The sequence below is a fragment of the Cyanistes caeruleus genome, chromosome 4, assembly GCF_971803275.1.
Source record: "Cyanistes caeruleus chromosome 4, bCyaCae1.hap1.1, whole genome shotgun sequence".
Classification (NCBI taxonomy): domain Eukaryota; kingdom Metazoa; phylum Chordata; class Aves; order Passeriformes; family Paridae; genus Cyanistes; species Cyanistes caeruleus.
The window spans coordinates 7,197,345-7,222,689 of NC_141704.1; the positions used below are offsets into that span (position 1 = coordinate 7,197,345).

The 25,345-nt window shown below is 45.1% G+C and overlaps 1 protein-coding gene across 4 annotated transcripts in view; it reads right to left on the reverse strand.

Annotated features, from left to right (window-relative positions):
• FRMD4A (FERM domain containing 4A) overlaps positions 1-25,345 on the reverse strand; it is a 383,203-nt gene that overhangs the window by 207,030 nt on the left and 150,828 nt on the right. The window contains exon 1 of one of the 4 annotated variants that reach the window (XM_086886547.1): positions 2,721-3,131. The exons of the other annotated variants lie outside the window; for them this stretch is intronic. Within the exon in view, the coding sequence (XP_086742673.1) occupies positions 2,721-2,786 (66 nt within the window). The 5' untranslated portion in view covers positions 2,787-3,131. Of the gene's footprint in view, positions 1-2,720; positions 3,132-25,345 lie in introns of those variants that run through there. 4 annotated transcript variants of the gene reach the window in all.

The window sequence follows — 25,345 nt, forward strand, 5'->3', positions numbered from 1 at the left end:
GACACAGATGAAGATGCATGGCATGGAGCAGACTTCAGGATCATTCCCAGGAGGGTCCTGTTACATCGCAGTCTGCCCACAGCCCATCCAACCCAACCAGTCTGGCCCCACGCTCCTCACCAAAATACCCATCTTACTGCAGCAAAACATGTGGTAGTGGATCAATGACCTTGGACAAATCTGGCTGCTAGAGTGCTCTGTAACAGCCAGAACTTGACATTTTGCCCTTCCTTCATATTGAATTTTATATTTACTTTTCTGTATCCAGTATATCCAGAGGTTATTTTTAGTATTGTTAAATGAATAGGTGGTTTAAGATCAAACACAGCGGCAAGGCAAGGTGATGTATGAGTAAAGCCTGAAAATTGTGCCTGATAGTGGTGATTTTGCATATGGCATTTGATCTAGATTTTCTGAAATTCTTCCTGCCTTAATTCCTAGGTAGGTTATAGAAGAGCCCAGCTAGCTGCAAACATGGTTGCTCATAAGGAAAAACCTTTTTCCTTGATTTACACAGAGGCCAGAATGGATTCCCAGCCCTGAGGTGAGACGTGAAGCCTGGACATGCTGCCCCTGGGTTGTGGAGGCCCTGCAGAGCACACAGCTGTGACACCACTGCAGTGTCCCCTGCACAATGCTGCTCACACCCCCAGCTCCTCCAGACACAGCTGTGCTCAGCAGTGGCACAGCATGGCACTGCACAGATGTGTCCCTGCATCACAATTTCAGCTGTGACTGCACTGTCCCAGCTGAGGATGTTTAACTGGGTTTCTAGAATTACAAATTTGACAGACCAGTTCAAAACACAGCCTGAGAAGAGCTACATTGGTTTCACAAACTGAGGTCGCCTGCACCTCTGGAGAACTTTATTTGGCCAGCTGTCATCCTCATTGCAAAAACCACCAAACACCAAACCAAATCATGAGGAGAGGCATTTGGATGGAATCAAGGCATGGACATTAAAATAGACAATGGGATGTGAAGCACCAAGAAGATATGATTCCCTGCTTCCCTCTTACTGGGCTCTGTGGTTCCCAGCAAGTCAGGAGGTTTTTCATGCCCTTCAAACACAATCAAACATGTGTGCTATTGTTCAACCTCAGTCAGCCTTGAATTTCTTAGATGCTGTCAGCCTCTGAGGTTCTGCTTGGAGATACCCTGTGACAAAATGCTTTAAGCACTGTTCAATGACACCTGTGCCAGGAGGGTCTCAGTCCCCCAGGTGTCAAACACCCAAGTCAGTGAAGCAATCTGAGCTATAAATAGACCAAGAGGAATTGTGGTGCCAAGTTTATCCTACGACATTTGCAAATACTCCAAAAAAAGCATTGTCCCCTTCCCACACAGAACAACTTTCACAGTGTGCTGTGGTCATGAGAGGCAGATGTTACATCTTTGCTTGATGGGGATTTAAATCCTTAGGGATTTTCTCTGGGATTCACAGTACTCAGAGCTGGGAATAGGAGTTGAACCCAGAGAGGCAAACAATCATTAGGTTGATTCAGATATTACAGCCCAAGGAGTATTTCAGTATTTCATGCCCTATGCAGAGGCTTTCACAGGGAAGTCTCCAATAATGCTCATCTACCCCAATCTCAGCTGCCTGGGAAAGGGGTAAAGGCACTTTCCAAAGTACAGAAGGGAGATGCCAGCACAGAGAAACTTGAATCCATTTCACAGCACAGATGGACATCTCAGTAACTGGACCACAGACCAGAAATCTGTCAAGATCTCCTGTTTTTCACTTTTGTGGTTGATGCCTAGGACACCCCATCACTAGACCCTAAAATTTGGATTATTCCATTTAAGAGATGCCAAAAAACTCTTCTGAAAGTTTTGAAGGTCACTTGCCATCTTATTTCTTATAGCCTGAATTCAGACAGTACAGATCACCTTGGCATGACTTTTTTTCACAAAGACAGATGAACCAGCAATCCCTCACTATTATTTTCCATCCCCTCTGACCAAAAAACATTCCAAAACATGACCATCTCTGACCTCTAGGCGAAATCCATCAAGCTGTGTTCAAAAAGGGAAGAATGTGTTTGGAAATGCTTTGATATTTTTAGGAAACTTTAACATGAGATGATAAAGACAGAATCTTAACTCAGATGTGTAGAAGCAAATCATACATTGCTTCACTGAGCTTTGATGATTCCAGGGAAGCACTGGATTAACAGTGCTTTAAAGTATCCATGCAGTACTTTAAAGATCCATCCAGGAGTAATAAACTGGAATTGTCTTGAAAACACAATTGTTTTTCTTGTTCCTCCATCTCTTACAAAATAACCTAAGAGTCAAAATTATAATCTAATAGCTTTTAAAATAGTGAAATCAAGGACACTTGATGTAGGATGCCTTGATATAGGATTGATGTCAAGCAATGCACAGTTTAAATCTCTGTCAATGCAATAACTTTACAGAGATATTCCTCAAACTGACCAAATCTCTCCTTCTTTTCACACCAAATTTGTAGATGATACACAGAACCAGTGCAAAATTTGTCCTGTCTTGGATGTCACACTGTTCCAGTTTTGCATGTTATGGCTTGCAGGAGATGCCTAAACCACAACATATTGGTAGAGTTGGATTGCACATAGTTTATCAGGAAACATAAAGAAATTAAGTCAATGTAACACCTTGGATATGCCATAAAAAATGTATACTGCCTTCTGGATTATTGGCATCTCAATTTAAAAAGGAAATTGTGGCTTACTTACAAACACATCCATTAGTAGGTGCTCCAGCGTCACTTCAATATCCTCTAATTTAGCTGCTAAAGTCATTGTGAAGTCAAACAGAAGAAAGCTGTCAGATGTCGCAATCCAAAGAGTCTGTGGCCAAATCTAGCTCTCAGACTGTCACAAATGAGTTTCTCACAGATAAGGAATATCCAAGAAATCAAAACTTAACATCAGAGTCCAGATGACGCCTGGACTCCGTGCCGGCTGTCAGCCCTGCTTGCAGGACTGAGGATTATTCCATGTGTGCAAGATGTGAGCAGAAGCTGCAGCGTGTGTGCTGCCTTCCTTTCAGAGCTCCCCAGCCAGAAGCATGGAGTTATATCTGGGAAACCACAACAGAGGGAGGGAGAGACACACACACACAGAAGGAGAGGGGAGGAATGGAATAAACTGCCTTTGACTATGACTGATATTTATAGGACTGCTTGTTTTTGACTCCAGTCCATTTCTCTGTTCATTTCTGACCTTTCACAAATGGCCCAGCACACTGGAGGGTATTGTACAACAGGGGCAGCGGGTCCCACAGAAGTTGGCTGTGACCAGTGCTGGGCCAATTCACACAAGCACTCCATCAATAGCTCTTTGTCACAGCATACCAGGCTCTGCGCTGTAGCCAGTGACAGAGGAGAGCACAGACGTGTAAAAAACAAGGAAACAAAAGTTGTTTGGGTACTAATTCTTTCCTAAGAGTATTAATAGATCCCCTTACCCACTCCCCAAGGCACTGGTGTGCAGTGGTGACTGCTGAGGTTATGTATGGAGGGGAATAACCCCAAATAATACTTCAGGGTTTGATCCTGCAAACACTGCTTCTGACACATACTCCCACCACTCCACCCTTTCAGCTCTGCAGCATCCCTGTCCCCAAAGCACTTCTCAGGACTAGATCCTTCCATTTACTGCATTTATGGAAAGTTTAAAGCATGAGCCCAAGCGCTTGCTGTTCCTCCATACATCTGCTCCCATTTAATGGAGAAAAGGTTTCTGCTTTTTAGCATTCCATAGCTCTCACAGCTCCACAAGGAATGGGAAGGTATTGATGGACATGACCCAACCTAAGCAAAACCCATTCCCTTCAAGGATTTTGCATAATGTTAACTACAACAAACTAGAAAGGAAACTGAGGCACAAAAAGGAGAAATACTGAAAGTCTTAATATGGCCAGGACTAGTGTCAAAGTCTTCTGCATCCTAGTGCCAGGTTCATCAAACTGCCTTTCATGATGTTCACTCTGCTCAGCCAAATTATTTTTTATTTATTTGACATGTACCCACATAGCTTGAAATTTGAGAGTGAAATCTTGCATGTGATGTATTCCAGACACTGGACAAAAAATTCCATGAGGCTTCAGAAACTGAAGACTGGTATTATTTATAAAGGTGTGAGACAGAGTTGATGGAGCTTAGAAGGACCTCTAGTCATAAATTCCAACTAAATATTCTCAGAGTTATAGCTGAAATCACATTTTCAGACATGTACCCATTAGCATCTGAACAGGAGCTGCCTCTGATGGTCGAGTTTTACTAGACAACAACATGATGGACCATTTGGGACATGTTATGATGGATGGTTTCAACAGCAGAGAAGGACATGTCATTCGTTTTCCAGCTGGACCAACTCTCGTTCACACATGGCCCTACATCAGATAAAAGGTTGACTGCTCCAGAAATAAACCCAGCACGGGGAGCTTGTCTACTGCAAAAAAGCCTGTTAATCATCCACATGCTGCCCTTTCATTAAAGCTTTGACAAAGTGTCTGTCTTCACCAGTGTGAGTGGAGGGGTGTTTTAATGAGCGTGGATCAAAACAAAGAGGAATGCATTTGGAGGGAAGGCACTGGAAACCCAGGCAAGCAGAAGGCAGTAAGGCAATGAGCGAGCTGGTGTGCATGGCCACAAGGCTCATCACAGACAGGATTTCACATGTGCTACTCTCTAGGAAGTATTTGCAGAAGACCTGACTGCTGGCAAGGTCTTCATCCTCTCCAGCATGCATGGAAATTCAGAGATTGCAGGAATCTATCGTTTCTACACAAGCAGGCTGTCTACAAGGACATGACTGGCCTTCTGCAGGTCCCTGACCCACAGAGATCAGTGCTTGGGCTGTGTCAGATGAGCCAGCAGTGGTCCAGCCAGAGTGAATCACGCATTTGTCCACCTCTAAGTGACCCAACTACTGTCCAACCAGTCTGACCACAACAAGAATTTCACTGGAATCAAACATGTGATCCCTTCTGTCCTCCTCACCCCATTTATTGCACAAAGGCTAAGTGTTAAATACTGAAAAGCAAAATTAAAGATTCTTTTCTGTAGGCTCCCTCTGTGCAATAGAACAGGGCAAACATGTCACTTGTGCCCCTTGACTGTCCCTGTAGCTGCATTGTGTTAGTTACAGAGATAAACAACAGGAGACATCTTCAAGGGTCAGAACGCAATGTCCATGTGACAGACTCTTTGACTCCAACACAGGCTCATTTTTGTCTTTACTAAATGAATTTCAAGATTATTTCAAAACTGATGGAGAAAATAGTGTCAGGCACAAGAAAATGCCTTAGGGGAACACATAACTCCTTCCCTGATGCCCACTCAGGAAACACCTGGCACTAGAAACACCACGTGCTCCAGTGGCAATGGCAAGGAGGATGAAGGAATTCCTGGGTTCTCACCCAGGCTCAGCTCAACATGGCCTGGGATTCCCTTATTGAAACAATATATATTGATATAGCAGCTCTTAGGCTCTTGCAGTTGCAATATTCAGCTGAGCAATTCTCCAGCTGATCGATATTAACTGCCTGTAGAGACGGTCAGAAGTCTGGGTAAAAATGCTGCTGCTGGGAAAAGTTGCTTTGCTGAAAGTCCTGTGGAATTTTCCTGACTCCCGGACTGCTGGGCATTTTGTACTAAAGGATACATCTCTTTCCTTTTTTCCTTCAAATTGCAATACAATTTTAGATTCAAAGCAAAGCACAATGGGAAAAATGTAAAATATAGAAAATGTGCAGAAGAGAAAAAAGAATCACGATGTTCCAGTGATAACCAAAGCAGGTGGTGTGGCTGTGGTAAAATTATACTGATAGGGAAAAAAAAAAAGGGCACCAAAGCTGTTTCCCTCAACCCTTTGAAAAAGCAGATAGCAGAAATCAGAATCACAAAATCAAATCAAAGCAGAACTTCTTCAGACACGTAAAAGCTCTGAATTTATCCCACTGGATCTCTTCTAGCTCTTGCTTCAATGTTGCTTACCCCAAGTGACCTTTTTTACAGAGATAGCCACTCAAACAGAGTAAACAAGAAAGAATTTCTCTGAGTTCCCCAGGGATTTTTCCCAAAATCTCTGTGCATGTGCATTACAGGTGAACACAGAAATGAGATCACATGTGACAATGAGAAGATCTAACCTGTTTAATTCTTTAATGCAGTAGGTCCAAACAGTTTCTTTATTAAATCATTGTTTGCAACTTTTCTAATTTCTGAGAGTGTATTACTTTGGCCTTTGCAAGCATGAGACCTCTTCTATTTAAAGCAGAGCATCCATCTGACAACACACCAGGGTATTTGTGCAGAACAGGATGTTCTTCTACACCCACATTTTCTCCTCACTTCCTTCCTAGTTTTCTTCGACCATTTGGGAATAAGATACCAGAAAAGAGCTCAAAAGGGGAGATTATTGTAGCATTTTTGCCAAAATGAACTTCCAGCAAAATATGCTCTTTTTCAAAAGCTGAAGTGTTATCTGGGGACACACTGGGTCCCAGAATTGTTTTCTCAGGGGAGTTCCAGGGGTGAAGGTGGTTGGTGGGGAAAGAGCTGCCCCACAAGCACTGCCTGTCGAAGACAGCGATGTAAAAACAGAACAAAAAGTTTACTAAGTAAGGCCAAATGTTGACAAGAAAGGGTTAACAAGCTGATCTGAGTTTAATTAGTCCCAGGATGTTATGTTTGGGCCAGCCCAGCTTGCAAAGATGGGAGCTGAGGAGTCCAGGGAGGATGGGAAGGCTATTTGTCCATGAGGCAAAAAACATTCCTGGGTCATGGAGTCCACTAGGAAATCCTGCATCCTGCCTCTCCTCCACTGCTCTAGCCAAGGGACCAGGGCTTCAGTTGTGAACCTGTGTGACAAATATGGGTAAAAGTCCATTTGGGTCAGTGCTTTTGTGCCCCAAGGTGTGGGGTGGGCTCCAATTCAGCTGTGGTAAGTCGGGCTGTCTTTCTACAGTAGAGAAGTAGAGAACTTTTATGAACTTTTTTGCTTGAAATAATCGAAGTGAGGATTTGAAGATTAATCTTTTTGATCTCCTCTATGGGTTTTTTATGCTTTCTCTCCTCAACAAAGAGTTGTTCTCTTTGGGGAAGTTGAAGAGGGACATCCCATGCTCTTGGTAAACTTGGATAACAGGGAACCATCAGCTTCCAAAACCTTCCTTCAGGAAATCTCCAGTTTCCCGTTCCACACAAAAACTGGACACAGGAACTGATCAACCTGACACCTCCAGGTTGGACTGTGGAAATTCACTGAATCTGGAGCTGAGTGTGAAGCCTATCAGGTTCCAACTGGCCCAGGGCACAACCATCTGCCTTCACCTTGGTTCATGGTGCTGTAAGTCAGTCCTGTCCTGCAGTAGCTTTCAATGTCACCAGAAGGCCTTGGTGATAATTTTTCAATGAATTAATTAAACTAGTGCTGCAGCAAAGGCTGGACATCAGCCTATGGCTCCACCTCAGATCTCTGATCCAGGGTGAAATGCAACAGTCTCATCTGATGAAGGCATCCAGCTGTGATACATCTCCAGAGAAGGAATCTTGCAAACCTTGAGTTCATGCAGTCAAGGCAACGAGCAGGGAGATGATTTTGAGTTTTCTCCAGGGAACTGAGTGAGGACACACACTGCTCTACATATTAGCAGGCAGTCTGTGAAAGAGGGAGAACAGTGAGGGAACACAGTTTCCAGGTGACACTGTGGCATTCAGGCTAGTGAGAGCATGGGCCTGCCGAAAGCTATGATGAGACTAAGTAAATGAGCAATAAAACAGCTAATTAAATTTAATGTAGCCAAATGTGAAGTAATGTTCATGGCAGGAAAAATGTTCTGAGCTTCACATATAAGATTATGGGGTCTGGGCTCACTCAGGAGTAAGATATTTGGATTATAATAATTCTGCGAAACATCAGTTCATTGCTCAGTAGTGGTGGAATAAGCAAATAAAATATTAACATTTACCAAGGGGCATGTAAAAGAGAATATTAATACACCACTGAATCAAACCAGGGTTCACTTACATCTTGAATACTGTCTTTTGATCCTTTTATCTACAGAAAAGATATAAAGATGAGGGGCAGGATTCAAGAAAAGGCAATAAAGATGATTAAATGGCTTCTATAAAGAAATGACTGAGTAAGCAAAGTGGAGTCTTTGGTCCAGAGGGGAAAATATGGAGAAAGAGATCTAAAGAGTGATGGTGAGTAACTTGGAAAGGGTAAAACATTCCTCTCCTTCAAGAGCATCTCCCCATCTTAAACTGTGTGGGACAAGCCTGCAGGTACGCAGTGCACTGCCAGACAAGGCTACAACACATCTGGGGCTGCTCAGTGGGCCAGCTGAGATCCCACATGTCCATCAGTCCTCTCTGGCACTGGGACCGAGCAGCCACTGCTTCCATCTGCGGGGTTTGCCAGGCTGGGGCTGGCCCGTGCTGCCAGATGAAGAATGAGCGTGGGAGTCCCATTGCTGACCTCTTGCCCGCAGTGGGATTGACAGAGCTCCATAACGGAGAAACAACTGCTGCTTCCACACGACAAGAAGATAAACGTTTTTATAAGGAAGTCTCCTTATGGGAGATGCCAGCAGCTCTGAGGTATTGCAGGGAAGAGAAGCAATGACCAGAGTCCTGCTGCCCTGGCAGGTTTAGCACCAAGGTTTGTCCCAACCCTTTTACAGCCTTTAACTGGGACACTCCTGTTTGCTTTATGAAGCGAGCTGAGAGTCAGCAAAAAGGAGTCCAGGATCATCCTGCCTCTGAGGAGTCCCAGGTCCTGCAGAGCACTCAGCTTTCAAGTTAAAACTGTGGCAATATTTTCTATTTTATTGTCACTATATTCAACCAACAACTCATCTTCTTCCTGGGCATAGCTGCTGCTGGCTGACTTTTTTCACTGTCCCCACTGCATTACTTCTCATGGGTGGTCCCTCTCTCCTCGATGGCCTCCCACCACTCTCTGTAGCTAAGCCATTGTCATATTTTCATGATTTAACTGAGTGTCCTAAAAGCTACCCTTTGGCTAAAGGCATTTATCTACTGTCCCTCTCACATGCGCTTTCATTTAAAGGCCACTCTGGGCAAGGGAAGGGAAACCTCAAGTTTTCTTTCTTCCAGACTTCCCCCAAGGCCAAACAAGCCACCCAAGGATGAAGGAGCCGTTTTGGCACAAATAAGCTGAATGGGTGTTGCTCAGATGGGTTTTGTCCCTTTGAAGTGGAGAGAGGGGGCTGTGGTGATGGAGAACGTGGAGAAGATGGAGGAACCAGAGCCTCCTAGGCTGGTTATGCATGCCCAAATCTGCCTTGCATGGCAGCAACCTGCATCACAATCCATCTGCCCAAATCACAGCAACAGAAATGCACCTTTTAAATGCTGTTGATAAACCCTCCCCTTTTCTAATCCCACTTCCCATAATTCAATGTCCCACTGACTTCTTCCCTTGCTTTCCTAAAGCATCATCCATTTGTCTCTGGGGTCTCCCATGTCTCAAGGTGGCCTGCTGGGCAGGGCTGCTGCAGTGACACCATTTCCCAGGGAGATGGCTGAGCCTTGCACACTCTTGGAGATGTCCAGATGCCACTGAGCCACATGAGCCTATTATTTAGCTCGCTGTGAGGGATCCCACTTCAGCTTCCCTCCTTGACGTGGCAAATCAGCTGCATTATTAAAATGATTAAAAATAGACTGAGCTTGCCTGAGACTGCATCTATAATGGATCAATTGCTTTTTATACATTTTTTGGCTCCCTACAGTGCTGCTTTGTCATGTCGCTTTTACTTGGTGGATGAGATCTTGAAATAATAGGCACATTCAGGAGATATAAATATAGCTGTTTATTGCCTTAAACTGGGTCTGCAAACAAATCACAGTCCCAGCTTCAGGTATTTGGAAATTAAATTTTCCTCTCTGTCTCTTCCCTTTTGGACTGGAGTCAAACACTGGACTTAGCATCTTGACAGCTGCTTTATCTTACTTTATCTTAAGCTATAGGCACTAGTTCCGCTGCACAAAATTCAAACCCTCATAGGCTGTTGATTTAAGAAGCCATTGATGCTAGTCTGGGTTTGATTCCAGTAAGAAATAATGTGGAGCTACCATTGAAAGGCTGAAACACAGTGAAATAAAAATAAATGCACTGCATTGTGTAGCTTAACGGGGTGCTAATTTCTTGGGAGCGCATAAATAGGAGGCACAGAGCACATCTGTTTGCTGGCGTTGGGTTGGGAAAGTGCAGGGGAAATTTGGAGCTCTGTCACAGGGACAGGCTGAACTTTGTTCCCATGTCTCACAGAACTGCACAAAGTCTCCTCTGTAGAATTGCCAGTTAATTAAAAATGATATTTACAGTACCCTGGAGATGCGTGCTCATAATTCTGCTTTTAGCATTTCTAGAGTCTGGCACAGCAAGAGGTGGGGCGCTGGCGATGCAAACAGCCGCTCCCGTCGTGGTGGTACCTCTGTGGCTGGAGTCCTCCCAGAGGGGCTGTGGGCTGCCAAGGCCATTTCCACCACACTGTGTTTGCTGACGGGTTTTATCAGCCACGTCTGCTGCATGGACGTGGGACACCCTCCACCCCACGCTGAGATTCCCGCGGATGTTGGAAGCAGAAGTGAATTAACCTGCCTGTGGCAGGTACGACGCTCTCAGCTCACAAGTGCCGCTCACAGCCAGACACAGAGGCACAGAGGAACCCCATGCATCCAGAAGCACCAAAATAACAACCTGTGCTCAAACCACTGAGCTCCCATGCCCTTCCGTCCTTCCTCCTCTAGCTCACATCCACACTGCTCACAGAAATTATCCTCAGGCACTTCCAGGGTATTTCCCTGGCACTCTTTGTACAGCCAAGCATTTAGAAACACTTGCAGTGTTTCCTGCTGTGTGACACATGGGCTTTTGGAGTTTGATGACTCAAGGAGAAGCAATGTCCTGAAACATGCACAGGATAAAATAATGCTGTAGAGGTGATGGAGGACAGGGGGAGCAGGGAGATCTTCAGGGATTTTGGCTCCCCTGTAAAGGCAACTGCTCTGCAGTCAGCAAGAGAGAGAGGTTTTTCTACAGGCAGATTGGAGCAGAAACCCGTGTCTCTGCTGACCACAGATGGGGATTAGGGAGGATGTTTTTTTCAATCTGCTCCCAGCTGACCACTCTCAGCATCCCCTAGGGTCTCTTCTTGCTCTTCTAGCCTGAATTTGAAGAGAGTCAATGTAGTGAAGCAACCCCTCATTTCACCTGGACAGAAGATGTCACAGAGGACTTCATCCCACAGAGAAGTTCCCACCTCCCCATCTCACGCTATCCCACTCCTGTCCCTATCTTCAAAAATTTCAGCTTTGGAAAACTCCTACAGAAGTCCATAATTAAGCTTTACCCCACCATGCCAGCCCTCCACATCCCCTGGCACCCACCTCCACCCCGGTGCCAGCAGCTCACCTTTGGCAGGGGGGTGCAGACCCTGAGCTCGGCCGGCACGCGCGGCGGGGGTCTGCAGAGCCGCGGGAGCTTGTGCCTCATCCTCGCGTATTTTTTCATATCCTTTTTTTGGCAAAGATAAATCTCCTCTTATGGTGTGTACCCAGTTGCTGGCAGCATGTACTGATAGCTGTTAATTTGTCCTAAAGGCCGGACACCGGGAGTCTGCTGCAGTGAGTTGTTACAAGCTTGCTAAAAACAAGTTTCTGTAGCTGAATATTTAGCTGTGATTATATGCATAAAGGTTCTATCCTGATACCACTGAAAACAATAATAAAAATCTCATTAACATTTTATTACCAAGCCCTTCCCTCTATTCCTTTTTACACACTGCCAGTCAGTTCAAAAAGGATGGTGAATGCTGATGGGAAAAAAAAGATGATGAAAGCTAGAGAAACTCCTTGACACACTCCTTTTGGCTTTATGTATTTCACTTTGAATTAGGATGCCAAACCAGAAGAATGACACTGCAGACTTCTGAGGAATTAAAAAAACATGAATCAAACCTCAGCATTATTTTATTTGCTAAAAAAATTAAAATCCTCCAACTATGGAACCCAAAAAATAAAATGCTGTTTTGGATGTTTCTCGTGGCTCTCTAGTGCTTTTTATACTTCATTGTACTTTAATGCTCTTCCCCAGACAATGAAATGTAAAAGATCTTTTTTATTACTAAGTCTGCTGAGGCCAGATAATCTCTTGGTTGAAGGAGTCAAGGCTTTAGGAAGGGTCCAGGGAGTGTGAGAATCTCAGAGGGATACCATTCTCCATGACCTGACATCCAGTTCTCCCCCAGGTTCATGTCACCTTCAGTGATCTCCCTGCAGAGGGGATAGCTTGTTTTACATGGGCCTCACCTGGCTAAAAGCCAGAGGACATCTTCCCATCATCACAAACCCCACCAGCATTCAAGTGCAAGTAAGGATGGAAACCATGGCAGAAAGCACCAATGCATTGCCAATGCTCCCACACAGCCAAAAGATTTCCCAGATGGTTCCAGGGAGCAGACTGGAAGGGTGAAACACCTGACAATATGACTGGGAGAAATGACTTTCCAATCCCAAACCTGGAGTGTGGCTCACCTCTGCAGGTGCAATCTGCTCATGTAAATTGGGCATTGGGGAGACCACAGCACCTCAATCAGTGCCACTGCTGTCTTACATCTCCCTACCCCAGCATGACCCCAAAGTGGGCTGACCCCAAAGGGGGCTGACCCCAGGACCAAAGAGAAATGAACTTCTCCCTCGCTGGCCCAGAAATTAAAGCCTGGCTTAGCACAACATAAAGACAGCTTGAGGAGGCCACGGTCTCATCTATCACAGGACTTTGCCTCAGCCATGGAACAGAGATGACAAATCTGTCACTGATTACACTCTGTTATATTCTTGCAAGATTTCCTGTGCTGCCTGCAGAGTAGATGTCTTTGCTCTGTTTTTAAAGGATTTTAGGTAAAACAGCCAACAGCTCTGACAGCAGCAGCCTGGTGCTCTGGGGCCTGATCCATTCCTAGCTCTGCCCTTTGGATGTACAAAGGTGTAGGAGATGGAGAAATCACTACTTTTCTGCATCATAAGGGCATTTATCAGGAACATACCTGTTAAAAGTATATGGCACCTGCTCCCTGAACTCCTTGGCAGGAACCTTACTGCCAAAACAAGCCCTGGTGCACACAACAGTGGGACCCAGACACTGTGGATCAGTGGGTGCCTGGCTGGGGATGTGCTGCTGGGAGAGCAGGACAGAGCTGAACCCAGAGACACCAAAACACTCCCAGGAAACCAAGGGGACTGCAGTGGCTGCATGCATGGATGCACTTGCAGTAGTAACACAAATCCCACCTAGAAAAATATCTGTGAAGCAGGACTGTCTGAGAACACCCCACAGGCAGTGCTGGAAAGAAAATCAGTTGCAGAGAATTCATTGCTTATGGTATGGGAGCCTCACAATCCTTAATAAACTTTCTTCTGTGAAGGAAAAAGACAAAAAGCTCCCATCTTCCACTTCTTCCTCCTGGCTCCCTATTTCAAACAGCCTTTTGGAGCTCAGCAGGTTGCATGTCACATGTTGCCCAGCAGCTTTCTGCCTGCCTTTCCCATTTCCCACGTGAAACAGCACTCAGTCATCCCTGAAGGCTCCTGCTGAGACTTTCTGCCCCAAATCCCTGTGCCCAGAGCCGGGCTGCTCACTTTGCCTCTCTCTCTCTCAAAGTCAGCCAGTGCTGAGAAAAGCCTGTGCTCTCCTAAGTGAGTTCAAGAGGGGACAAACAGAAAATGCTTCCAGGGATGCTGGAGATAAAGCTAATGGTCGCTGCAGGGAGTGACAGGTTTGCTCTTGTGGGATGTTCCGACAGATCCATCAGGAGGCACTTAGCCATAAAACCCCGAGATCTCTGCAAGGGAACCCCTGTCCTTCCCCTGTGTTTATGCTGCTCTGAATTGCCTAGTTAATGCAAGAGCAAAAAAAAGGGAAGGTAATGGGCCTCTTTAGAGGGGTTTTAGGCACTTAGTGGGAAGCAGGAAGCCAGGGCCTGTATAATTAAATTGCTAATCTCTCACCAGATCTGGCAGGCTACATACTCTTGTTAAAAACAGGTTTAAGCCCCACAGCAATTTTTGTTTCAACTCTGGGTACAAGCCAGTTTCTTAATTCCTTCAGCCCTGAAATGCTCCTAACCCTGCCCCTCATTAGAGCACTGTGCTCTAGCAAAGCCCAGACACCAGACAGCTTCAAGATGACCCTCTTTCTCCTTAAAAAAATATTATCAATAAGGTGAAGGAGGCTATGTTCTCTGCTGAGGCACAGTCCCTCCTGAGGCTTCTCTCTCAGCAATATTCATTCACATTATTTTTCTCTTTCCATATCTAAGAAGTCACATCAGGGACCCCACTGACCCCAGCAGTGCATTCCTTGTGTGTGAGATGTCACACACACACACACACGGAAGGGTTTTCTGGCTGTCTCTACACCTTTGCACACTTTATATACCATAAAATAAGTACAGAGCCCCAAATGTCATTCTGGCTTAGTCCCAAGAAATGGAGAAGGTTTGGGGGGCACTGGGACAATGTTGGAGCTGTAATATCTTCCTGATACATCCCTTCTCCTCCAGGTATCGTATCTAACAGACAGACAGCTCTGGGGGCAGTGGCATGAGGGGAGCACAGACCCAGGAGGGAAGAGCAGCCTGGAAATGAGCTGCTCATCACTGTCCAAGGGGGATGTCCCCAGCAGCTACAGAGGGCCACACATGCACTGACACTGATGGGTATGGCAGGGGAAAGTGCTCTGATCAAAGGGCTTGGAGAGGGGAAGATTGGCAGCATGGGGTGGTGAGAGACCTCTAAAGATTAAAAAGCACACAGCTCAGAGATGTCATATGCACTAAAAAGCAAGAAGAAAACACTCAAAGAAGCATCCTAATGGCTGGGACCACATCCCTGGGGATCCCTGCTGCTCTGGGATTGTATGGCAAAAGCCTGCCACACCACTTGAGCAATCAGATGAAGTGTGTGAAAATATCACTTAACATCTGTGGAGGATGGCTGGGGTCGTGGTAAAACTGCTTCCCCTTTCTGGAAGGAGCATGAGACCCTCCAAGGATAGGATTTGGGCTGGATTTCAGCAGCACATCTACTGAACTGAACCTGGACCCAGATAGTGGAAAGCTCAAGGAGCATTTAACCCCAAGGGAAGAAGATCTGTTTGTTCTTTGAAACGTATTTCAAGTTTAATGAAATAATTTCAAGTTTTTATTTAATGTTTGCAGTCATTAAAATGTATGTTCCACTTAATTTCAAAACAATGTCTTGGTGTGCTCCGACTCAAGCACCAAGGACATGCAAATTTTGTTTATGCCACAGCAGCAGTCAACCTGATGGTTAAACCATCATCAAATGTTTCAGCTTTTCCCTCAAGAAAGGAGATGCAGTGCAAGAGCAGAAGTTATCATGGCTTAACAGATTACTAGTCATCAGCTTGAAGATGTTTTCATGCTTCCAGCACATTATAATATAAAGCATATTAATTTAAACTAACATCAATAAGTAGCTAATCTATGATAATTCAGTCACTTGCAAGCATCTGCATACCCTTGGTTTATGTGATCACTCTCACTGGGATGAGGGAATGGGGAGACATTCACACACCAGGAACATTTCCCTTTGTAGATCACCTGGAAAAATATTTTTATGATGTTTTTAAATAAACTTATTGAACAAAAGGTAGGTTCATAGTTGTAGGACGACTGGCTAATTTTGACAGACTTGTAGTGGGGTGGTTTCTGTAATAATTCCAGAAAACAGAATTGTTTTTTTCTGAAACAAGAGAGGAATCAGTGCTCAGCAAATGGAGGAGGGCAGCAGCAGAAATCTTGAGTATGGGCTTTCCCACCTCCTAGGACAGTCAACCACTTCCTTCTCACCTATTGTAATTCATCACTTTTTTTTTGTTCTGCTTCCCTTTTCTGTGTGTTTTCTCCCCAGTCTGGAAAAGGTTTTGGTTTTCCTTCCAGAGTGAAAAATGAAAAGGGATGGGGAAAGACCACATGCAGGATTGCTGAAGAAAGCCTTTCTCAACCAGTTGTAAAAATCCACCTTCTGAGAAGAACACCTGAGCACAGCTGAACAAGAAGCACACCCAGACTCTTGATGTGGTTGCCAACCCTTAGTTGACTCTCTCATTTACATTTGGACTGATCATGATAAATGTGGATAATCTACATTTCTTCAGGGCTTCTCTGGGAGATGGGACTAAGCACATCATGGACTGATGTCTGAATGCAGTAGCTTCTGGTCCACACAACTTTTAAGAAAAAAAACCCCAAGATCTGGAGCTTCTCCTAAGAGATTTGCAGACTTTTTTTGTGGTCTGTGAATCCCAGAGAAGCAGCATCTGTGTGTCCAGAAATGTGTGTCCTAAAGACAGAATATTTGAACAGGTCTATTATTACTCTTGCCTCATACATTTCCTCCACAGAGTCAGCTCAGTACAGCTCTGCCCATCCCATTCCCTGGGCAGTCCTGGCACTGGGCACAGTCCAGTTCCTGCTCTGTGCCATATCAAAGGTGTCTGTACTTCAGTTTTGGGCAAGGGGAATGTATCCCCACTGACTGAGGTAGCAACCCACACTAAGGTTTAATCACAGGCTCCCTGTACAGGTAGGAAGCAATTTCCTATGCAGAAGGATTCAATGGATAAGGAGCATTCAGGCTGGGAAATATGACAGAGGGGAGATATGATCAAAGGGTATAAAATCACAAAGGTGAAAGAGATGGTGAATAGAGAAGGATTATTTATATTTTTGAAGTTATTTTATACAAATACACCAGGACTAAGAATTATGCACTGACATGATGAAACTACAGACTTAGAACAAGAGAAATCTCTTATTTGAATAGCTTGTGGTAAAAGTAGGGAAAGCATCACACAGAAAATTTCATAAAGGGTTGCTAAACCTGATGAAGTCAGGCAGTGGCTGAACTGGTGACACCTGGGCAGTGGGAGGATGTACTGTGGAAGCATCTCTCCAACCTTGCCTTGTTTTACTCTTCTCCCAAGTGTCTGTGGCTGGCTGCTGCTTGTTTTGGGGCAGATGGACCTTGCTTTGACCTAGCAAAGCTGTGATGTCATGTCACAGGTCTTGTTATCTCGCAGGAAGAATCCTCCCAGGTGTGGTTCAGTGCAGGACTGTGCTGCAGCTTTGCTCTCCTTCTCTCCCACACCCTGCCTGGACTGCAGAGCAGCACAGGGACACCATGGCCTGTTTAAGCACGTGCATTGAACACCTGAAGTTGCTTTGTTTAAATGTCCCCTTTTCTGGTATGATTTGCAAAAAGCAATAGCAAGTGAGGTGTCTAAACCCCACCGCTTTTAAGAGGGCTTAGGTGCACCTAATCTGCTTAGATGTTTTTAATAATCTCTGCAGGCATCACCATGAAACCTCTGTGAAAATCAGGTCTAGATTGATTTCTTCCCTTTTATCTTCTGACATTCAGGTAATACTTTAAAAATGCCTTGTAACCCATAGATAGAAGCTATAGTTTCTCCACAATTTGCAATCATGATTAATGAGGCTTTTCAAGTGTTAGATTGTCCAGAAAAGACATATTTTATCTGTGTGCAAGAAGTATTTCTAAGCAACTTTTCTTCCCACGGGTTACAGACATGTTTGGTGCATCAAGACCCACTGGTGCTGCCTCCATCCATCTCTGACTTTTCAGGCTGTTTCTTGTGCTGCTTACCTGTCCTACCCTGCACAAGCAAGCTGAGAAAAAGAGAAAGAAAAGAGAAGCTTTCAAGTTTGGCTGGGCAGATTGCATGTAACCATGCCAGGCTCCAAACAGAACCAAAGTGCTGGAGACATAAATCACGTCTGAAACATGAGGCCGCTGGAGGAGAACTCTTATTTTATGTACTCAACCTGTATGCAGCGTTCATTTCAGCATGACCCTGGTGTAACTCGCTTTATCAGCTGTAAAGACAAGCTCACCAGCTGCACATTATGTTCACACTCCAAAGCCATTGGAAAAAGCAAGCAAAGCCCCAGAGCAGGCCTGTGGGAACAGACTAAAAAAAGTCCCTTTTAAATAATTTGCTTTCCCTGCTATAAAACAGAAAGGATTTATGTGGGATGGATATAAAATAAAACAATTCATTTCAAAGTAAAGAAATAAAATGGTTTTCAAGGTAAAGAAATAAAATCAAGCTGAAGTCTAAGGTGGAGTGTTTTTTTAATGTTTTAAAAATTTCACATTTAAATGCTCAAATGGGCCTTCTCTGGCTTGTCAAGAAAAATGGGGTTCCCCTTTTTATAGCAGAAAACATTAGCTGAATTCAGCCTAAGTCTGTGAATAGTTTCAGTCAGCCTGAACAGCATTTATTAGCAAATATACTATCCACCTGAAAAATGTTATCTAGTTCTACCCTAAGTGTTCTTCCCTATTTATAGACAAAGCTATTGTTGAGTGTAGATTTAAGCTGCTGTATTCATTGTCTGGCACAGAATCTCCTTGGGAAAGCAAACCAATTAAGCTATTCCATTTTGCAGCCTCAGTGCCTGTTTGTGCAGTTACTATGTTGTGTAAGGGACCACAGTCTTACAGCATTTGACAGATATGACTACAGTTCTTATAAGCAAATACCCTGTCCTCAGTAGCTTTGAGGTGTAAAATGGTCACAAAACAGCTTAGGAAGGCAGGACCAGCTGAGATCAATGGAGCATCCTGTATGCAGGTCCCTGCCAACCCCTGTACCAAAAGCTCCCCCCCAAAAAACCTGCCAGGCAGTAAAATAAAAGCATTATTCCTAACCCCTCCTAATAAGTGGTAGCTTCTGGGCTGAAGCATGGGGAGCTATTTCAAAATTGTCATTATACAGCCAAAAAAAAAAAAAAGTAAGAAAGAGAAATGGAGAGAAGAAAAAAAGCATTAAAAGGTGCAGCTTGAACAATGATATTTTTCATTATTTTGAGGATCTTCTAGAAGTCCGATTGCTTGCTTTGGTATTTGAAGTCTTCTCTTTTTGTGAAATAGGTACAGCAGAGATAAAATGAGTCACACCTGCCCTGCCAAGGTGTCTCAGCCTTCTGTTGCAGGAGGCAAGAAACGTGTGCCATGTGAGCTTTGGACAGAGACTGATAAAGGTGCACTTTTCAGTGTGACGGTGACTGAGCACTGGCACAGGTTGCCCAGAGAAGTTGTGGAGCCTCCATCCTTGGAGATATTCAAAACCCACCTGGACATGACAACCTGCTGTATGTAGGTGACCCTGCTGTGGTTGGTGGTTGGATGGGATGATCTCCACAAGTCTTTTCCAACCTCAAATGATTTTGTGATGTGAGCACGTGTCCTGACTCATTCTGGTGGTGTGCTCTGTGACCCCGCTACCTTCAGGACAGTTCCTGGGCACTGTGTGCAGGTCCTGTAACAAATCCCTGCTCATAGAGCTGCTCTTACCCTCACAGGGCTGACACCTTTCCTTTCACAGCCAACAGGCTCCATCTAGCCATTTGTTTTGTATTTATTATGCCAAGCAGGCAAAAGTTCACTGGCCAGTTTCACTGAGTCCCTGCTTTTCCTCTCCCAGCTAGGCAGATGGGCCAGGTTCACACAGCTTCACAGCTGCCTCACGCCCCTGGGGGACCAAAATTGGCCTTCTTACCTGTATCTGTTGGCTGCTACTAACTCAGATAGGACAAGGCCTGGTGATCTGCATCCAGCTCTGGGGCTCACAACATAAAAAGGATGTGGATGTGTTAGAGTGGGTCCAGAGGAGAGCAACAAAGAGGGTTGGGGCACCTCTCCTTTGTGGAAAGGCTGAGAGAGTTGGGGCTGTCCAGCTTGGAGAAAAGGCTCCAGGGAGACCTTACTGTGGTTTGTCAGTATCAAAAAAAGGCTTGTAAGAAAGATGGGGATAAACCTTTTAACAGGGCCTGTTGAGACAGGACAAGAGGTGATGGTTTTAAATTAAAAGAGGGTTGATTTAGATTAGACATAAAAAGTAAGTTTTTTTACATTGAGGAGGGTTAAAACTGGCACAGGTTTCCCAGAGCGGTGGTGGATGCCTCATCCCTGGAAACATTCACAGTCTGGTTGGACAGGGCTCTGAACAATCTGATTCAATGGAAAATGTCCCTGTTCATTGCAGGGGTGTTAAACTAGATGAGGTTTACAGGTCCTTTCCAACTCACACCACTCAATGATTCTCTGAGCTAAATAACTTCTCATTTTTTTACCAGTCTTCTACATGTCACGGCCATTTTGCAGCCTTCAGTTTGGGGATCTGGTTAAAATGTCAGGTACAAGAGCACAGCTTTGTAAATATTACATTTGCATATAAATTATTTGTTTTGTTGTGGTGGGGAAGGGGCTGCTGGACAGTCTGAATCCCTGGCTCTCCAGAGCTGGCCCAGCCCTGCCTGTACTGGGTCTTGGGGGAGATACCACTATTCATAACCTGCAAATTATTTATGGAGCACACCTTTTCTCATCTGTCTGAGATCCACAACTTGCCTCCTGTGGCTCTGAAGCCATGTGAGCTTTGTTGTGATGGAGAAACACACACAGCCGTGCTGGGGCTGCAGCCAGATCCATGAGTGTGAGGTGGCACTGGCTGCTACTTGCAAAAGCCATTTCTCTCCAAACTGGCAATTTAACAAAACCATGGCCTTGTGTTTGTCAGGTGCAGGAGCAATACACAGAATGGTCTTTGAAGTGCCTCAGCAGCTGCAACAGCTCCCTGCTAAATGAAAGAAAAATGCTTAAAGCTCCTGTGTGCTGCTCAAATGCACACACAGCAATGAATATCACAGAGCTGAAACTGCCCCCACTGATTCCATGTGTTCATTGAAAAGCCTTGGGAGGCACAAGCCACACTTTGCAGTGGCAGCACAAAGAAACTCTTCTCTGGGAGCAGTTTTCTTTACTGTGTGAAGAAAACAAAGCTGATAAATCACTCATTTGAAGGCCTTTCCCTATTGAGACACGGGATAACTCTGCAGCAGTTTGCTAAATGCTCAGCCCTCGGGTAGGGTGAATTCAAACTTTCCACACACTTAGAGCAGTACAAGAGTCAGAGAGCCACCTCTCCCCATGCCCAGGTGGCATTAATTCATGCCTTGTATCAGCACATGGTTGAGTTTGTATCCTTAGAGAACACCAACTTTATTTTTCCCGTCTTGATAGGAGTAGCAGGAAGGCTAATTAAACTCTTGACTGCTGCTGATACTCATAATTCCTTCCCTATAATAAGAGTTATTTTCTCACATTTTAACACAAGAGTTTTGGTCCCCTATAAAAAACTGCCCTACACGTTTGCGTGTGTGCTCAAGGCATTTCATGCAGAAAATGCAATTAATTTCCTTGCAAGAACACCCAAACAGTCTGATAAAAGCTAACCCACAGCACAAGAAGATCACTTGATCCGTGTGAGAAATGTGCAATCCAGTGCAGCACTGCTGCACAAGAATTTAGGGAAACAGCACGACCTAGTGTTCCCTCTGCTCCTCACTGCCTCTCACAGACTGATGGTTCCTGGTGATATCCCTGCAAGCTCCCATGAACACAGGGTTTCCTTCTGTGACTCCAGTTTCTTTTCTACTCCTCAGTGAGATTTCTCCTCCCTCCAGAGGTTTATGTCCCTGTCTTTGGCACATCTTGCATCTTTGTCTGAAGGGGAAGGATCTGACACAATCCTGTGAAGCAAGAAGCTGCTCAAAAGCAGCATGGGTTCGGGAAGGAGGCTGCTTCACAGCCACACTGCAAAGGATTTTAATAGATTTCCCTTTCCCTCTCTAAGCACTTATTAGGTTTCCATGAACATCACTGAATGCAGGAGGTGTGGGGAGTGTTGGCACTTTGTGTCCTCTCTGCATGACCCAAAAAGAAAGGCTCCACCACAGGAACCCTAACGTGAACACTTGAGAATCTGGATCTGCTCTGCTGTGCCATCATCAACACAGCCAGAAAATTTCTGGGTAGCTCAATCAGCAGCTTCTGATTACTGTGTTTCAGGTCTTTTGACGGATATCAACTTTTGACCAGCCCTGGTATTCATCCACTTCCAAAAATCTGTCCTTCTAAGCCACTTTACACTGTAAAAACCTAGCACTGTCTGTTGGAGGCTTAGGGCTGTGTGCTTTGAAAGAAAGGCACAGGAATTGCAAAGCAGCCCTTAACCTGTGCAATGCTGCCCAGAGGAGCAGTGTGTTTTCCTGACCTCAGGGTTGATTGCCTTGTCTCCTGGAGGCTGAGGATGCCTGAGAGATTTTTGTTGCAGCCAGTGCAATTGCAAATGCTACTGCTATTCAGGTAAATGAAACAACAGAGGATACTCCTTCCCCATGCTCCTTTGTAAAGATCTTCATCAGGTGCACCATTAACCAAACTCAAATCTGCACAAAATCACATACACAGGGAGTTATGAAAGACCACTTGTGACCTTCTCTGTGGGTAAATTACAACTTTGTGTGTGGACACTGGCAGACTTGGAAAGGAAAGGCAGATTGGTTTGCAGCTGGTCATGGCTGTGGTCAGATAACCCCTGTGTTCGATATCTGCTGAATGAACAAGCAGTGATGGAGCTGATCTTGGGACAGGGCTCCCACATGCACCATGCAGGACCACAGGTTTGGCAAAGGTCATCCCTGCTGCATCCAGTGCTACACAGCACGGTGTGGGAGCCATGTGTGGGGCAGCCAGGTTATCCACCCTCGGCCTTCCAGCTGTCATCCTCCAGAGAGGGGTGTCAACCCACCTCTGCCTTGGCAAGAGTTTCTTCTCTGTTGTATAAACACAAAAGCAAATAACCAAACCTCAAAACAAGACACAGCTTGCCTAGCCTCGAATGCAGGCTGGAGGCAGCGCTGCCCTGACAGCTCCAGTGGCGCAGAGCCCTGCATGTTGACAGAGCTCTGAGTCAGCCACAGAACTGGATGAACGGATGGCCTGGCAGCAGATAAAAAGGATGACTCCTTATCTATTGCCCACACCATCTGGGAACCTCACTCCTTGCCTTCCCAGCCCTAATTATTTTTACTGCTTGATCTCAAGAGGTGTTTCTGGCTCGACCCATAACTGAGTGAGCCTGCTGTTCCTTGCTCTCTCACTAGCAGTTTGCTTTTCAGACACTTTATTACCATCTTCACCTGTGAATCAGATAATGGCTCATGTGATCCCAGAGCATTAGTCCCGCTTGTGTTGTCACAAGCTTTTGGACATTCCAATTTTCAGGGGATTATATGCAAAGCAGAAAAACATCAGCCATGCCTTTCATGCTTTCCCCAAGTCTTTCTTTCCCCTGGGGACAACTCTTTTATCTCAGGGAGCCTTACAGAGAAATCAGCAATTCAATTGCACTATTTTTTTGGCCTTTAATTCCAGATACTTATTCTTGTTTGATCACGTCATGCAGCAACTCACAGGAAAAGAATGAAATTGCTCCTGATTTGCAGATGCCAGTTGCTTGCTAAAGCAGACTGCACTCTTTTGTATGCTCTGACCTTATTTCTGAGCAGTCTTTCAACCTGTCAGTCTTGAGGTCTGTTTCTGTGAAACACAGACTTTAACTTCTTTTAGGTGTGAGTTTGCCAGGTCTAAGCTGGTTTAGCTTTAAGCTCATTCTGAGATCCTGCTGATGAACTTCAGTGAAAGGAAAGGGTAGGTCTAGGATGCAACTCAGGCATGGCTCCAAGCACTTGTCCTGCAGGGGAGGCTCTTGGGAACAGACCTTTCCTCACTCTGCCCATGCAGGAGTGAGGCTGCAGGACTCTGTCGTGTTCCAGGGCAGATTAGCTGATCACAATGATCCCTCCTGAACAGATAATCTATAGTTAATCAACACAGTGTGTTAGACACTCACAAGCCAGCTCAGACTTGCCTGCAGCCCAAACTGCTAAGGAGCATGGATCTCAGCCATTTATCCCATAACCACATCCTTCTGGGATGGACACCTGCAGTGTTGTCACCCTGTGTCCATCCAGACACTGCTGAGGTGAGGAAGTGCCTTCCAACCCTCCTGTGTGGGTCTTGCTGTGTTAAAGGCTGAGGTGTGGGTGAACGAGCTCATTCCCTGCCTAGTGTGCAGTCCTCCCAGCCTGCAGAGCACAGGCAGAGGGGAGCACCCCTTTGGGCTAGGACCTTGTGACCTGAGGGGAGCACACACCTCACCAAAACCCTGTGCTGAATCAGGGTCTTGATGGCAAAAAGCAGAACAAGTTTGTTAATTACTGCACTCGTAAATCTTTAACTGAACTGAAAATTGTAAGGCAAGTAATTTATTTTATGCACAGATTGTATCTATTTTAATAAGATCCAAAAATAGAGCTTAACATGGTGGCTTTAAATTCTGACATTGCACAGGGTTTTTTAATGTGAAATTTTACAGGGTGTTTAATGAAGCTGTGTTTTCCTAGAGAGAAAGCTTTGTGTTTTGTGTCACAGTGCACTGAAGGGACCCCTGGACCCTGAGTCCCACCTGACTGGCCAGACAGGGGCTTGGGTTGCTCTCATCTTGCACATCATACAAGGGCCACAGAGGTGTATTTAATGTGAGGGACAAAAGCCACTGCTGCCAAGAGTTACTGGAGAAGATGAAGATGAGCATTTGGGAGACTGGCTCAGCTTCTCTTGTGGGAGGACCCCCCAGGTTTGATCTCCAAGGGCTGAAATGATCCTTCTGTTATGAAAGCCATGGTCACTGGCAAGGGGACTGTCAGGGATGCTGTGAGCACACAACTCCTCTGTCTGTGGATTTCCCAGTGGGCACTCCCCACACAGCTTCGTTAATATAATCAAGGCCAGGACTTATTTAGTGCTCATCCAGTCACAGCCATTGCAAGGGGACTGACTGCAGGCTACTCTCCTGGGCACTATTTCAGTCTGGGACTTGCTGGAGGAGTATAAATAGCATGGCAGCTGCACTGAGGAGGTATTCCTATGTGACAGAGAAGCTAAGGCCCATGTCAAGGCCTTGCTAATTGCTCAAATTATTGCTGCTGTTAACAGGGCAGCAAATTATGCCAGGGAGCCTTTTAGTAGTCATACTACTCCACCTACAAATGATATAAACTACTGAATTAAGGCTGACAAACAGTAATAAAAAGGAGTTGAATTAATAAAATCTGACCACTGAGAAAAAACATCAAATTTAAAGCAAACAACGGCTGAAATATTGACTTTGGCAAAATAAAGTGATACTGAGAGAAAGAGGAAAATATTATGGAGAGAAGATTAAGAGCACAATCATGGCTCAGGGCACTTTGGAAACACTGCTCAGACACGTCTGTGTGCAGCCAAGTTTTGGTCTGCACTGATGCAGCTGCAAATGCCCTCTCCTGTCAGAGGCTATTTGAACTAGAGAAAAGATCCCAAGAG